We start from the raw sequence: 17,052 nt of genomic DNA on the forward strand, positions 1-17,052 counted from the left end.
TCATAGACTAACTTATACATACTGTGCCTTAAACTGTTTTTTTGACAAGTTTTCACAGACAATAAAATATGACATTGATGCATCAAGGCGGTTTGTTAACAAGGGCCTACCGGTAAACACGAAAATCGAAATTTAGTTATCTGCCTCTTTATCGCTCGAATATGCAAGAGTGATAGAGAGATTAGATAACAAAATTTCGATTTTCTTGTTTCGCGGTAGGCCATGTGATTGACGTGACGTGTGATGTGTCAATGTGGTTTTTGTTTACTGTATGTGCCACAAAGGTCGTGCCACCTACGCAGAGCTTTGCCTAATATTCCCTATTATTTTCTGTATAAATTGTTGTAGAGTCTGTTCTGTTTCTGTGTCGTGGAATGTATGGTGCCCAATATATTCCACGACTCTTCTCTTTCCGCACAGACTCTCCTACTGATTCTCCAACTTTTGAGTTTTGGTCTTTGTCGCATAGTTTTATATTAGGATGATATTCCTCCTGTACAATTGCTGTGCAATGTGTATTTTGTCTCACATTTTGCTTAATGAGAAAGTGAGACGCAATGACATTGGACCAAGATATTGGACAGATAGAATACCACCCTTAGGTACTTACTTTTGACCTTAAATATCACATAAACGGAAAAATGTGGCCACCATTTGCCGTTCAGTTGATACACAAAGCCAAAAAATTAAAACGGACAAAAACGACGTCATAATAAAGTAACATTATAATTTCCAAGCATTTTGATATTCGAGCTTAGAATAAAATTGATCAAAAACTTAACTTTTTTTATAACAAATTGGCAGTGTATACTTAAAATATTATTTATGTATAAGTAGTACTTACGTATAATATAAATTTTAACAAAAATATACATTTACTTACTCGTGAGTTAAGGTTAAGATACCCTCAATTCAACATATGCACTTAGATTTTGATTTTGATAAGTACGCGGCGGCGAGAAAAAGACTAGCGACCAACTATTTTCTCGCACAAGTAACATCCTGTGTGTAAACCATGCATTATTAATATAAATTTTAAGAGAGAGAAAGAGAATAAAGAATTTGCTTCTCTTAGTCTGTTTCCAAGACATCTCCCATCTTCTTCAGGTCCTTGGAGACTTGGAACTCGCACCCCGTGGCCACAATCACGTCTTCCACCGTCACTCCTTCGGCCAGCTCTGTCAGTGTCAGGCCCCTCTCCTTGTCCACATTGAAAACCGCCTGAAAATTATAGTTCATCGTCTTGTACATTCACCACACGGGATTGTTATGCCAGTTAGGGTTCTTGAATTGAAAATTCTATAGCGTAAGTATTGAACAACCAATTTGGCTAGCACCCTAAATAGCTTAACAAGCGCGGAGCGTGATGGTACCTTAATCTAGGTTAACTAAGAAACTTGTTTCTGAATAGAAATGGAATCTATTAACATTTTATTTTGTATAATTAGGGATTATGCCGTTGTATGCTAATTTTCAAAATTATAATTGTTAATCGTCCTCAGGTGTAATTATTTTGGCGTACAAGCACGGGATCTGGCAGCTGCTCAGTGCGCCGGCGCTGGGGTCACCAAGTTTCACTCCCGGAGATATTTAACTAAGGGTGGGTTTCCATCTGTCCAATGTCATTGCGTCTCACTCTCTCATTAAGCAAAATGTGAGACGCAATACACATTGGACAAATAAATTGTATAGGTGGAATACCATTCTAAGGGGCTCTCACTCTTTGGCACTCGGAAACTATAAGGTTTAGGTATTACATCTATCCCTTTGCCAGACACTTTCTGCTATCTGTCTGTTAAGGTGAAGGGGTGGGCAAAACCGTAAAAAAGAGGTGTCTTTGTCGAAATAGTTTGGTCATATTATGGCATATGGAGGTCTGGAAAGTGATTATTCCTGTCGAAAATACACTCAAGTATTGGATATTGTAATCGTTATGTGTCTGTCTGTTATAATGAAGTCTAGAAAGTACATTTCATAACTAGTTTTAATAAATACTTATATGCATTTTATTCCATCCGGACAGAATTTTACGACAGCATTTTTTTTTAACTTACTTGTAAGACCTTTGTCTATTTTCTAATATAACAGTTTTCTTCCAAATAGTTGTAATAGGGGTTGTAGACCCAAAACCACCTAGTGCCTACGATTATTCGTCGGACTACGATTGCTCTGTCATATTGCGCAGGCGCTTTTGTAGCGTAAGGATAAAATTATTACACGAATCTATACCATGACATAGAATAGAGTGTACTCTTTTAAAGAAAAATCTAATATAATGCTTAAATTATTCAAACATAAAATAAAAAATGATCTAAATTAATTTAGTAAATTACATGGATTTGAACATACTTTGATTTTAAAAAGTTTTAGATTATAGATAAAGCATTTTGTAGCAAAGAAAGCGACGTTGCAAGTTCGTGCATTGTTCGAAATCGCCACGAGCGCTTTGCACTGTTGCCAGACTGGTTCGTTGTTTGTTGTTTGGATATTGAGAAAACTTGTCAATCTTGCTTGACATTGTGTTGTCTATCGTTCCACGATTCAGTATGAGTTAGCGTGTATTCCTTATTGTTTTATTCCTGTTACTTGTTGTTATTTGTTATTGAACTTAGTGTTTTGTGTGATGCAAGTCGTTTCGTACTAACGTACGTGTGCGTACGTACTTTATGTTTGAAAATCCCTTAGAATGGGGAACAAGAAGGGACGAAAATCTAGTGCATCAGTGAGATTGAAGCGAAAACGAAAGCAAACATGCTCCGGAATGTCGTTACAAAGCTGCTGCACAGTAAGTACCTACCTACAATAACATACTTTTACCTCTCGTGACATGGATCCGTGCGTGAGAGTATTGTTTTGATTATCAAGGTTACTTTCAATGATCAGTTTTAACAGGCCGCATACTAGGGGTTTAGTCTAGCAGGCCACGTTTCATAGAATTAGACCAAAAAAAGTCTGCAGCGATTTTGATAGCCAACGCAGTGCAACTAGTGCAAGTGCTATTTATAATGACGTCATATTTTCATAGAAGTTTGACGTTTACTGATCAATAACAAGGTACAAAAGAAGAATTTCCTTGTCATCCTTATGTCTTGCCTAACGAAATAAGAATCTAATGATCTCGTTAATTGCATGGAATCTTTATAGTATAGCTTAACTAATACACTTTATTCTTCTTCCAGGCCACCTGATGCACATGACCAAATTGACAGTGAAGTGTGTCAATCTGCTAAAGAAACCACAAATCAACCTGAACCGTAAGTTTTATTTGGATGAGTAATAATATTAAGTAGGTACTTATGTTTAATTTTACCTCACAGCCAGCTTATCCTGCTTTTATGCTGGCTTGCTAGCTAGAACCAAACTGGTGGTACCCGCAGATCATCATACCTTACCCACATGTCAATATTTAACAAATTCCTTACAGCATGGATACAATTGGAACCATACTAGTAAGCCTCCGCTGTCTATTTTGTCTGTCCATCTGTCCATGTGAATGAAAGCAGTATGTCATGAACCGTAATATGTTCATATTTGAAGTTTTCAGTGCATTTCTTCTGTTGTTACTTACAAATGATAATAAATTGCATTAGGTACCATAGTGTCTGTAGTCAATAAGTCGGTCAGCAGTTAAAAATTTCTGTAAGGCAGATACAGATGGACTGCAACCTAACTGCAATTTGTGTATGAACTGCACGCCAAATGCAATGTCAGCATGCAGTTTCCATACAAGTTGCAGTTGTGTTGCAGTCCGTCTGTACCGGCCCTAAGCAGTTTGTTTTAAGTAATACAAGTAAATGATTTTGTGAAATAGGTCCGTGTCTGGTGGCTATGTAAATACCTTCAGTCCCAATATCTATCTGTAATTTAATTGAGTTGACTTGTTTTAAGCAGGAAATTGTAAATAAGTCAAATTACAAACATGTTTTGGTTTGTCATACATGGAGTCGGACACATAATGGAGCATGATGGTTACTTGTTTGATTACGGCTTGTTTATATTTTTCATTGTTACAGATCTTTTTCTGCTTATGTAGACTATTTGAGTGAAGACACTGAAGGAAATGATTTTAATATAACACATGAAAATATACCTACTGGCCCTGAACGGTAAGTAAAGATTTTATTTTATATTTATTACATGGGTTCAAAACATTGACATATATCTAAAGACTGGCCTTACACGGGCGATAATTTGTGAGTGACACCGCTGAACAGCACCATTCTTAGTGTAATGCCCGTATGGGTCTTTAGATATATTTAAATGGTTCAAAATAAGTGAATAATTGTATCCCAACAATAACATAAATGTGAAATGAGAGCAAAGTCCAATATTAAAAATATGACTGTCGTTTTTAACTCGCCGACAAAATAATTGAGATCTATATGGGTGCCAAGTTCTGTGCTGTGTAGAAAATCCTGAAATTATAAATGATTTGACTTGGCTTTGATTTTGTAACCTTCTCTGAAAAAAGGGAACCTATTACTTACAAACTACTTAGTACATTTTTCTTCCTCACTCTGTATAGAATATGGCCGGTGAGAACCTTTAAGTTTTTGTGATCTCTAAAGCCTCCTCTCCATATCACGATATGGAGACGGGGCTTAAGATGTGCCTTGACTCCCTTCTCCCAGTGAAGCGATATACATGTGAAACTGTATTTGTATGAAATATTTCTATAAGTTTATTTCTAAAAGGTAGGTTTAATTAATTTGTAGCTTTTTTATTAATAATTTTCTATAATTTCAGTGGCCATGAAACAAAATATGGCAGGAGGATTGTAAATGTGGACCAGTTCTTTGACAAGTTGCAAGAAATATCATCTCATGGCCCTCTCAATTGCGGATTAAAATCAGTTCAGATCATATCATATTAGAGGAAGAAAACATCTGCGCCACCAAGAAAAAGAAAACTAGCCGCTGAAAACAGTGAAAACATACGCCCCCCGCCGTCGTCGTCGAAATAAATAAACGATGAAAACTGGTTTATTTGTATTATTCCAAATATAACATAATAGTGTTCAAAATTACACAAAGAAAACCGAGATGTTGGTTTTTATTTTAATGGTTCTGCTAGGTAATGCAAAAATGTCATTATTAAATATTTTTTCAAACTGCTTTTATTATGTGTAATTCTGAACACTAGGAACTTTTTAGGGTTCCGTACCCAAAGGGTAAAACGGGACCCTATTACTAAGACTTCGCTGTCCGTCCGTCCGTCCGTCCGTCCGTCCGTCCGTCCGTCCGTCTGTCACCAGGCTGTATCTCACGAACCGTGATAGCTAGACAGTTGAAATTTTCACAGATGATGTATTTCTGTTGCCGCTATAACAACAAATACTAAAAACAGAATAAAATAAAGATTTAAATGGGGCTCCCATACAACAAACGTGATTTTTGACCAAAGTTAAGCAACGTCGGGAGTGGTCAGTACTTGGATGTAGACGTGCGCGCCGGTCGAAAAAAATCGGGCGGCGGCGCGCCACGAAAAAATCCACGGCGGCGGCGTAACGCCGGCGGCGTGGGATTTTCAACTTTTCAATATACGTATAATGAGAAACCAAAATTTACTCTTAAATCAACACAGGAAAAATCTCAAAAAAACTGTGTTACATCGTTTTTTTGGTTTTTTGTAGAAATATCATGAAAAAAACATATGTCAGTATGTTGGACGTTGCCAGGATCGGTGTAAATAAAAAGATACGCCGCGTAATGAAAAGACGTCCAGTATTTTGGACGTTGCCGAGTATAGACTACCTACTTTATGTGCATAAGGTTTTTTTAGTCCAATTCATGTTTTTTTTTAATAAATATAGAATAATTGCATTTTTTAATTAGACTTACACTTACTGATAATGTCAACTTATGTAATGAATTGAAGTAAAACCTATTATTTTTATATTTTTGGAATAACTTTATAGCTCGTAGGTGGTAAAATTTTACCATACATTGACGTCATTTATTTAACATTAAATCAAACAGCGGGTTATCCTAGGTAGCAGTAACATCTAAGCAATGGTTTTTACAATAATGCATGCACTTTTATCAAAAGTTTACTAACACATTTCTTAAGAGAAATCGGGTCTGTCTCTTGATGAAAACAAATCCACACACAAACAGGAAACAAACACACACACACACACACCACATCCACAGGGAAACCTCCATAAAAATATTTTTTTTATCTATTTGGTTCATTACGTAATACGGCAAAAATGACTTTTTAAAATGTTTTGAAACACCTAACATGCTATTTAATTTATTTACCTCAAAAACTACCAGAAAATTTAATAATTTTACTCTTCGCATACTAGGCAACGTCTAACATATTGGACTTAGCAAAAGTGCCGTGCATGTTGTCGATTACAACGGGCAAAATACTGGACATTACACTTTTTACACTTGTTTTACCCATAAACAAAAAACATTTTTATGTAAATCATATTGCCACGTAATAAACAGACCAGTTAGTAACCTATTACACGTTTTATTTTAACGCTGCTTAATACTGTCATATAAAAAAAAAATGAAATATGGGTAAAATGTCAGTCTGTCGGATGCTTCCTTGCAAGTTCTGCGTTATGTAGGACTTTGACAAAAAGATTATGTTCACACTGGTTCCCAATATTTTCTTATATGAGCATACTTAAAATTAACATATCATTCAAGTAGTATTAGTAGTAGTAGTAGTTTCCTGGTAGTGTAACTACGTTACCAGAGGAAAGTAACGCTATGCTTTAATATTTGGTGCAGAATTTTTTTCTTGGGATGTCCATTATAGTGGACGTTATCGATTTGAGGGTTAAAATAAATCAAGCAATGAATTTAAAAAAAACGGAACAGTCGGAACGCTAAAGCTGGGCACGTCGCACGCGCTTTATGTCCATTGATTTTAAATTTGTACTCTTGATGCGGGCTTTGTCTCGGCGCGAATTTTAAACTACCGGCGGCGGCGGCGGCGCGCTGACTCCTTATGGCGGCGGCGCGCCGCGGCGGCGCGCACGTCTACTTGGATGGGTGACCGTTTTTTTTTTTGCTTTTTTTTTCGTTTTTTTTTTGCATTATGGTACGGAACCCTTCGTGCGCGAGTCCGACTCGCACTTGCCCGGTTTTTTATTTTATTAATTGCCTTTCCATGCCCAGTGGCGAATTTGCAGTCTTGGTCGCCCTAGGCCCCAGGCCCTGAAGTAAGTACAGTCACGCTTTGTGATTGTTGAGCCATTTAGGCTCCTAATGGTCTAAGATCCCACATATATGGTCGACCTTCACTAATCTGTCTGGCGGATGAAACTATGAAAATATGTTCCAGAACATAAATAAATAGGGTTGCCTAAAGAAATAAGGTCAAGGCTATTTTTAATAAATTTTTGAAAAAAAGTTTTTAGGCAAATTTCAGCGATTTGTCTGACGAACGCAATAAGTTTCAATGGAAAGTATACAACTTGTACAACATAAATCATCTACGTTGCCTATCTTTTTCCGGTCACTATTATGTGGTTGCCGTGTTTAAAGAGGTGATTTTATATCTATAATTGCACTCATCTGTCTGACGCTTGAATTATACATCAAAATGATGGTAATTTTATTGCAAATACAATGGTATAGGGTTGCCAGGCTTTTAATTAAAATAAGAAGGGAAGACTTTTAGCGATAACTCATAAACGGCTTAACTGATCAAGTTTGTTTTAATTTTATTTGATTGAGTTTTTTAAGCACTATTTTCAAGATTTTTTTCATATTTTTTGGACAGGTGGTTCAAAAGCTAGAAGGAAAAACCTTTTTTTTTCTTTCTAAACTATTATTTCCGAAATGATTCACTTTATCAAGAAATGTTGTTTAAAGACCCCTATTTATTTTTTCAGTAAGGGAAATCGAAATGTGACTTTTGATGTGGGGATGAAAGTCATGGTTAGAGATTATAGAGATAAAAAACGAAAGTGGATTGGGGGAGAGATTAAGGAGTGTCTGACACCAGGGGTTACATATTTGGTAAATGTGGAGGGGAGAAGCATAAAAATGTACTACTCTATCAACTGTAATGAGATATTGTACTGATGGTTGGCCTGATAAAGCAATGTTAAATGAAGAATTAAAATCTTTTTATGAAAAACAAAATGAAATAAGTATTGATCAGGGCTGCTTACTGTGGGGCACACGAGTAAGAATTCCAAAAAGTCTGCAGAATTTAGTAATGAATGAGTTACATGCAAGCCATTTTGGAATAAATAGAATGAAACAAATTGCTAGGTCATACTTTTGGTGGAAAACTATAGATAAGGATATCTCAGATATAACAAATGCATGCATGATTTGTTTAGAAAACAGAAAGGCCCCCGAAAAGATACCCCTAACACCTTGGCCACCGGCTCATACAGTTTGGGAGCGTTTACATGCGGATTTTCTTGGACCTTTCTGTGGTAAGATGTTTTTGGTGGTGATAGATAGTTTCTCAAAGTGGCCAGAAGCATATGTGATGTCTAATATAACGGCCACTAATACACAAAAAAATTTTAAGTCACTATTTGCTCGGTACGGTTACCCGCTCCATTTGGTGGTGGATAATGGGACAACGTGGACGAGTACTGAATTTAAAGATTATTGTAAAAGTAAAAATATTAAAATAAGTTACACCCCACCTTATTACCCAGCAACGAATGGAGCCGCCGAACGCTTTGTACAGACTTTTAAAAGCCATGTAAAGAAAATTATAGCCAGTGGAAAGTCACTGGAAGACGCAACGAACTTATTTTTAGTTGATTATCGAACAAGTGTAAATAGAGCTACTGGTGTCAGCCCCTCGAAACTAATGTATCAGCGGGAGCTGAGAACTAGATTTTCCTTACTTAGACCACAGCCTGTAAGTGCTAGGTTGCAAATTAATAATGAAAAACTAGTAGAGTTCAGTAAGGGAAATCGAAATGTGACTTTTGATGTGGGGATGAAAGTCATGGTTAGAGATTATAGAGATAAAAAACGAAAGTGGATTGGGGGAGAGATTAAGGAGTGTCTGACACCAGGGGTTACATATTTGGTAAATGTGGAGGGGAGAAGCATAAAACGCCACGTTAACCAAATGTTAGCTATAAGTAATTAGTGTAATTTAAGCGCTCGCTGTAAGTTAAGTGTTCTTTTATAAATGGGCTGGGGGAGAGTGTGGTAACTAAACGCTGTCCCCCCCGCCCTCTTCCTCTAAAGGCTTTTCCAAAGCGATTATATCCGAAAATATTCACTTTAACAAAAAATGATCTTTTGAGACCCCTATTAATTTTGAAATACCTTTCCAACAACATCCCACACCATAGGGTTGATACGAAAAAAAAAATCCTAACATTCATTTTGTTTCTTTCGAGGCGATTATTTCCTAAAATATTCACTTTATCAAAAAATGTCTATTTATTTTAAAATTCATATCAAATGACATCTTACAACGTAGGTATCAAACGAAAAAAAAGAAAAAAAATGTATGTGACCATTTTTTTCGCTTCAACCCTGTAATGTGACATGTCGTTGGATAGGTCTTTTGAAATAAATACGGTTTTTTAGGAAACATTTTTTGATAAAGTGAATATTTTAGGAAATAATCGCCTCGAAAGAAATAAAATGTACGTGAGGATTTTTTTTTCGTGGTAACCCTATAGTGTGGGATATTCTTAGAAAGGTCTTTCAAAATGAATACGGGTTTTAGTAGAACATTTTTTGATAAAGTGAATATTTTCGGAAATAATCGCTTTGAAAGAAACAAAATGTGTGTGACAATTTTTTTACCGTTTCAACCTCATAGTGTGGGGTGTCGTTGGATAGGCCTTTCAAAATAAATAGGGGTCTTTAAACAACGTTTCTTGATAAAGTGAATCATTTCGAAAATAATCGTTTAGAAAGAAAAAAAAAAGGTTTTTCCTTCTAACTTTTGAACCATCTGTCCAAAAAATATGGAAAAAGTCATGAAAATAGTGCTTAAAACTCAATCAAATAAAATTAAAACAAACTTGGTCAGCTAAGCCGTTTATGAGTTATCGCTAAAAGTCTTCCCTTCTTATTTTAATTAAAAGCCTGGCAACCCTTATTTATTTGTGACCGGATTTTCGCAAGCAACCCTATACCATTGTATTTGCAATAAAATTACCATCATTTTGATGTATAATTCAAGCATCAGACAGATGAGTGCAATTATCGATATAAAATCACCTCTTTAAACACGGCAACCACATAATAGTGACCGGAAAAAGATAGGCAACCTAGATGATTTATGTTGTACAAGTTGTATACTTTCCATTGAAACTTATTTCGTTCGTCAGACAAATCGGTGAAATTTGCCGAAAAAAATTTTTTTTCTTAAATTTATTAAAAATTGCCTTGACCATATTTCTTTAGGCAACCCTATTTATTTATGTTCTGGAACAGATTTTCTTTCATATTTTCATAGTTTCATCCGTCAGACAGATTGGTGAAGGTCGACCATATGTGGGATCTCCTACTATAACTAAATTGCTTATTCAATACGTACATGTCCAATTTAGCTAGATCCCTAAATGGATCAACAATCACGGAGCGTGACTATACTAGCCGCCCCTTTCTCAGCACCTATCATATTATTATAAACTGCCGTCTCTAATACCTGGCCACCCTAGGCCCGGGCTTTTGGGCAAATCCGCCACTGACCATGCCTGATATAGGGGACAAATGGGAATAGTATTATTCTCATCGGTCGCTTATACCTACAGAGCCGAAAAAAATATGGGCTCCGAAGGGAATCTACCTTGAAATATTGAGATAGCTCAATTTAGGTACAATTAGTACCTTTTTAACATAAAAAAAAAACTGAATACAGTTTTACTAATACCTACAGCAAAATTAAATAAAAGAATGTTTCCTTTACGTAAAATAAGCTAAGTATTATAAAGATTTAAAAGGTACTTCCAGGGCCCATAGATTTTTTATACCATGTATAGAGTTGACCTAGGGAAGTCTGCAACGATTTCGATAGCATGCAGAGCAAGTGTTATTTTATACGTCATAATTTATTTCATAAAAGTTTGACATTTAAAATAACACTTGCACTGCGTGTGCTATAAAAATCGATGCAGACTTATCTTGGTCTGACTCTAGTTGTTAGATCAGCAGTCGATGTGGAACAGAAACATTTTATTTTATTTCACTTTTATTTATATTATCTTACCTGTATAAGCGCCATCTGTTCAATGAGTCGCGCGACTGTTCAACAATAGTCGCAATAGCGCTATGGATCTTAACTCTTGAATAAATACAGAGATGGCGCGCAAATCAAAACCAATCGATACAGACATCCAAGGACACTTGCTTTACTCTACACCTTAAGAGGGACAGGGAAACAACATCGCTATCTCTGTCCTTCTCGGCAGAAAAAGTTTTGAAAACTAATATTAGTAAGCCAGTCAAACAAGTCTGTCAGTAGAAAAAGGTGCGAAATTCAAATTTTCTATGGGACGATAACCCTTCGCGCCTCCATTTTTTAAATTTGCCGCTCTTTTGTACTGACGGAAATGGCTTGACAGAGTATAACCCCTTCCGTACCTTGTCAGTGATGATCATATCAACACAGTTCTTGCCGGTGAGCGGCAGCTCGCACTCGGGCAGGATGCGGTGGCCGCCGCCCTTGGTGGTGTGCTCCATGGTGATCACCACCTTGGTGCGCGGCGCCGACACCAGGTCCATGGCGCCGCCCATTCCTTTTACCATTTTGCCCTGGAATTGACGCATAACAAAAAAAGGTAACCATCTAAACACAGTTCGGGCATTTGCCATCTAAATCTCTAGATACAAGGATAAATCTGATACTGTCAGATTTCGCATACACGTCAAATCAACAGTTGATTTTATTGCATACTGTTGATTTTATCAAGTGTTGATTCGATCAATATCATTTGGTACAACCAAAACTCAACTCTAAACTCGGGGTGGTTCGGTTTGTTTTGGTTGTCACCAAACTGTGGATTGCTAATGAAAAATTTTGACATTGTACGTATTCGAGAACTTATGATTTTTCCCACGTCAACGGGAGATCAACACGATACCAGACGTGGTTCACTCCGCGATTTCGTCGCTTTGCTACAAGTAGCTAAAAGTACATCCGTTCCACACCAATTTTGGTGGCTAGCCATAAGCCGCGCGTGGCGCTGTCGCCACCTAACACACACGAAACAGACGCGTTTTGTTAGAGTGAGTCTTCTGTACATAGTACTATTATTTATTCTGTGACGATACGTCAAACGTTACTTGTCGAATAGGGGTCAAGGCCAAAGTGCGACAACTTACAGGAATCATCCAGTTGGCCAGGTCGCCGTATCGCGAGACTTGCATGGCTCCCAACACGGTGAGGTCGATGTGGCCGCCGCGAATCATTGCGAAACTGTCGTCGGAAGAGAAAAACGATGCACCTGGAATATTATTATAAAAACTTATAAACAAGTGAGTAAAATGTTTCATTAACTAATATCCAGGGGTATCGAGGTATGGGTCAATTAATATAAATATATAACTGCATCTGAACAAAGGAGAAATCTGAACAGTCAGAAGTTCATAACCGAATCTGAACAAAAGAACCGAACTCTGAACGATTGATCTAGTCAATCTAGTGCCCAACCTACGAATCCTACGATTTATCGACCACACAAGAGTCAATAGAATTTCAACCTTAGTACATCGATTCAAGGTTCAAATTAGATTGACTTTCGCAAAATAAGATTCCTTTTCAAATGAATCGCGCAAATAAAATAACTATTTGGAATATATTTGGATTTTTTGGGAAAACTGTCTTGATTAATTATTATATCACAATAGATTTGTACTTTTGTAGGTACTTTGTTCTTTTCAAAATTATGAGATGCAAGTACCTAGATGCTTCATGAAGTAAAGCCTGACCAGTAATATATGATTATTGTCAAGAGGGCGCTGTTGTTCTCATGTATAGGGTGACAGTTCAGTATAGTATGAAAAAAATAGTTCCAGTGAAATTCCGCACCATGGCGCGTGATCAATATATTCCTGGTCAGGGTAGAAAATCTTAAAAATTACCTGGTAGTATGGTGACAGTTTCCTTTCCAGCATTGATGAGGTCTGCATCCACTTGGTCCTCGGTAGGAGCAGGTCCTAGGCCAAGTATACCGTTTTCGGACTGCAGCAGCACTTTCACGTTCTTGGGAATGAAGTTACTGGCCAGCATGGGCATACCTTAAATTAGTTAAAAGTAAAAATATTTAAACAATATACAGCTTGACAAAAAAGAGTAGAAATTAAAAAGTAGCAACACTTTAGTGTCGTCCCGTTTTATTAATATTATACAAATTGGTTTGAAAGGGACGACACTACAGTGTTGCCACATTTTAATTTCTAATACTCTTTTTTGCCTAGCTGTATTCTTTGTATAATTTCACTCATAAACAGAAACTGATAAAAAAATGATTAAATCATCTATTTTGGCTACTGATTACACAACTAGCACGCCATTCGTGAACCAATAGCGAAAGGATTACTAAAACTCTGTTTTCCTAGGATAGCGGTGCCGTCATATAGCGGCCGTCTCCATACAAAATAATACGGCTAAATATGGATGGAGTAGTATTTTGTATGGAGACGGCCGCTATATGACGGCACCGCTATCCTAGGATACCAGAGCCTTATTAAGACTCACAAGCATTTATCAGGCAAAAAAATTGTACATTAATTTACCTATTCCAAGATTTGCATGCATGCCATCCTTAAACTCCAAAGCGGCCCTTCTAATGATCCTCTCCCGCATCAGATCTGCCGGTTTCTTCTCTTTCTGCTCTCCGATCTTCTGAACGATCCTCCTCTCAATGCGCTTCTCATACTTTTCACCCTTGATAACCCTGTAAATAATTGTTGGAGCTAAGTATATTGGGGCATTCCACGAGAATGTCGCTTACGAAATACTTTTGCCTTGTATTTCAGCTACCTCAATCAAATACGTAAAACTCGAGAATATACTGCCAATTTGTTAGCCAAGCCATAAAATATGTATTCATCATCTTCCTCGCTAGAACTTACTCGCTATAAATACTAATAAATACTTAAATACCTGTGTACAAATATCGACGGCACATGTACAAAATCTGGATCAATTTCATCAACAATTTCCTCAACTTCAGCTATGGTGATCCTCGCCGCTCTGCACATAGCCGGATTAAAGTTACGAGCGCTCTTCCTAAAGATCAAGTTGCCGTGTTTGTCTGCTTTCCAGGCTTTGACGAGGGCGAAGTCTCCGACAATGGCTTCCTCCATTATGTAGTTGAGGCCGTTGAATTGTTGGACGAGGCGGGAAGCGCTTGGGATATCGATCTGAAAGGTAAGACATTCTTGTTAATGTACGCAAATTTTTAGCAAGGGTCAATTTTATTAAAGCCTGGAATACAATCGGGAGACATTTTTCTAATAATGGGAGGAAAAGTTTTGCCCAGATCTAGTCAAACTGAAACTACCTGCAGTAAATTAACTACCCGTCAAAAAAATTTTTATGAGTGCCAAAGTGGCAAAGGCATAGACTTGACAATATGGGACTTGCATGTCTCATAATAGTCACCATGGCAAATCCTTATAGTGTATATAATAAAGTGTTGACTACATATGTGACATTTTAGAAGTTGAAAGTGCCTGTATGTTATTGCTTGCTTATCAACAGGTATTAAGTATGATTTATGCTTAGTTGCCACCATTGCAGTGCAAAGATGTGTAAATCAAAGAAATACATCATTTTCTATTATCCTCGTCCTCGTACTTTCCACTGACACAATATTGTTTCAACAGGGACAATCAAAATTCAATTCTAAACTTAAAGCCACAAGGTTGATTTTGGCTATGCCTACCTTGCCATCCTTGGTGTATTTGATAGGCGAACCACCCTCTTGAATAAGAGTACCATAGCCAGTGGGGGTGAAGAAAGCAGGAATACCTGCCCCTCCTGCTCTGATCCTCTCTGCTAAGGTGCCTTGTGGAGTCAGCTCAACCTGAAATTTATAAAGTGAAAGTCAAAGTTTTAATTACCTAAAGTTAGGTAAGTACATAACATTAGGGTTGGAGCCGGTGTAGGTTTATTTGACGTTCATAAGCGCATTGTAATATGCCTACTTGAATAAACTATTTTTTATCTTATCTTATCTTTATCTTTAGGTGTTAGTCCAACAACAAGAATTAAGAGTGTGGGATGCTAGAGATTAAGAGAAAAACTCACTTCCAACTCTCCCGTCAGGAACTGCCTTTCAAATTCAGCATTCTCTCCAACATAAGATGCAATCATCCTTTTAATTTGTTTGCTCTTGAGCAATACACCCAGGCCAAAGTTCTCCACTCCTACAAAAAAAAAAACATTAAATGATAAGCATGAAAAAGGTTATAACTTTAGTTAGAAGATCTTATTCAAATTTTTCATCTATCTGGTATAAAAGTTAACTATTAATTAAACTATAAATACATTTGCAAGTTACAGAAGTTTCCACAAAGTTGTAAAAGTACTTCCTGGGAACTTTTGAAAATTGTCAGGAACTTCAGGAAGTAAAGTACAGGTAGTTCCCATTTTACAAAGTTTTCGATAAGAAATTTAATGAGTATTAAATTTATGAAAAAGTTAGTGTACCTGCATTGTTGGAAACAACAGTCAAACCACTGATTTTTTGTTTATTTAAGGCCTGAATAAGATTTTCCGGTATGCCGCACAACCCGAAACCGCCGACTAGAAGTTTAGACCCGTCTTTAATGTCTTTTACGGCTTCGTTGACGTCGCTGTAGATTTTCCCCTTTTTGCTTGAAGTGCTGTAATTTGCACACGACAAAACCTGAAAATAAAGTAGTTGATAATTTCACCCATAATATGTTACGCAACATCGCACTTAAATAGACGAAACTACGTAAGTAAACAAACTTGTAAGAAGATTCCACAGTAGGTACACACTAAGACGCATTTAAAACATCCTTATGAAAACATTGATTAAATTCAAATGAGCACTTACCTTACTTATAGAGTACAAGGGTTTTGTGTTCGATAAGCTAAATATACGGACAATCGTCATGGGAGCCATTCTTATTTTGTAAGTTTTTAATTTCCGATATAAGTACAGCTGTTTTGCCCTCTGTTTTGTTTTTGTTTACATTCGTCCCTTCTTACGTCAAACTGGCCAGTGACAATCAAAATGTCAAAGATGCCGGTAACAAAAAAAAACTTTAAATTTCACTACTATTGTTTCACGGCAAGAGCAGCGATCAAACTGCCGCACGGTTGCTAAAATAGATACAATATAAAATGATAAGAAAGATATAATCACTTGTTTGCGTCTTCGGTGGGCAGGTTCGAGGTCAACGGGTAAGCAAATATACCAGATCATGCCATTCGTTATGTAAATTCATGGTAAATTCCACATTAATATATTTAGTTGTTTACACACCACACCTCCCGCTCGGCCTGTTATTTCTTGTTATTTATATAATATTTAATTCTACGTCCGTTACCACATATTGAGCTTACTTACCTATTTTATAGATACCTACATAGGTATTTGTCTTTAACTCTTCAAAGGAACTTATTCTCCTTTTTCTGTTGAAACAATACCATGTTAAACCCCCCATACCACCACCAATTTAAATTAGGTACCATGTGCCTAATTTGGCTAGATTAATTTCTTGTCTTCGTAATATAAAAAAACGTTACTGTAAAAAACCGGCCAAGTGCGTGTGTCACTCGTGTCGGGTCAGACCGAAATGGTTCCTAACTATCATATTAAATATATAAATATTGGGGACATCTTACACAGATCAACCTAGCCCCAATCTAAGCAAAGCTTGTACTATGGGTGCTAGGCGACGATATACATACATTACATACATAGAGAACACCCATGACTCAGGAACAAATATTAGTGTTCATCACACAAATAAATGCCCTTACTGGGATTCGAACCCAGGACCATCAGCTTCGCACCAGGCAGGGTAACTACCCACTAGGCCACACCGGTCGTCAAATATTAATCATATACAATACAAAGATCTCTATGTATGGCGAAATTCGCAGCAA

General features: G+C 36.9%; 1 protein-coding gene and 2 long non-coding RNA genes across 4 annotated transcripts in view; 2 read left to right on the forward strand and 1 right to left on the reverse strand.

Moving 5' to 3' along the window:
- The window catches only part of LOC134793710 (uncharacterized), a 192,463-nt gene that overhangs the window by 130,301 nt on the left and 45,110 nt on the right, over window positions 1-17,052 (forward strand). The window lies entirely within an intron of this gene.
- On the reverse strand, window positions 948-16,366 carry LOC134793639 (succinyl-CoA:3-ketoacid coenzyme A transferase 1, mitochondrial). Its single transcript, XM_063765272.1, has 10 exons — window positions 15,995-16,366; window positions 15,622-15,820; window positions 15,220-15,338; window positions 14,855-14,995; window positions 14,071-14,330; window positions 13,701-13,861; window positions 13,047-13,202; window positions 12,288-12,409; window positions 11,547-11,717; window positions 948-1,221 (listed from the first exon to the last, which is right to left on the reverse strand). Exons 1-10 carry the CDS (start codon window positions 16,061-16,063, stop codon window positions 1,072-1,074), a joined length of 1,548 nt encoding a protein of 515 aa, XP_063621342.1. The 5' UTR covers window positions 16,064-16,366; the 3' UTR covers window positions 948-1,071.
- LOC134794016 (uncharacterized) lies at window positions 2,526-5,085 on the forward strand. 2 transcript variants are annotated; one of them, XR_010144615.1, is made up of 4 exons: window positions 2,526-2,785; window positions 3,180-3,254; window positions 4,014-4,106; window positions 4,747-5,085. It is a non-coding gene; the product is annotated as an uncharacterized LOC134794016 (long non-coding RNA). The 2 variants fall into 2 exon arrangements; XR_010144616.1 differs by lacking the exon at window positions 3,180-3,254 and having other exon boundaries at window positions 2,532-2,785; window positions 4,747-5,084.

Source organism: Cydia splendana, chromosome 9 (assembly GCF_910591565.1).
Source record: "Cydia splendana chromosome 9, ilCydSple1.2, whole genome shotgun sequence".
NCBI lineage: Eukaryota > Metazoa > Arthropoda > Insecta > Lepidoptera > Tortricidae > Cydia > Cydia splendana.

Bases quoted from the DNA above. Each gene is read 5' to 3' on its own strand.
- LOC134793639 (XM_063765272.1), bottom strand. From the start codon at position 16,063: ATGGCTCCCATGACGATTGTCCGTATATTTAGCTTATCGAACACAAAA. The intron at 15,339-15,621 runs GTACACTAACTT...TTTTTTTTGTAG, and splicing joins TGTTGTTTCCAACAATGCAG to GAGTGGAGAACTTTGGCCTG. The intron at 1,222-11,546 runs GTACGGAAGGGG...TATAATTTTCAG, and splicing joins ATATGATCATCACTGACAAG to GCGGTTTTCAATGTGGACAA.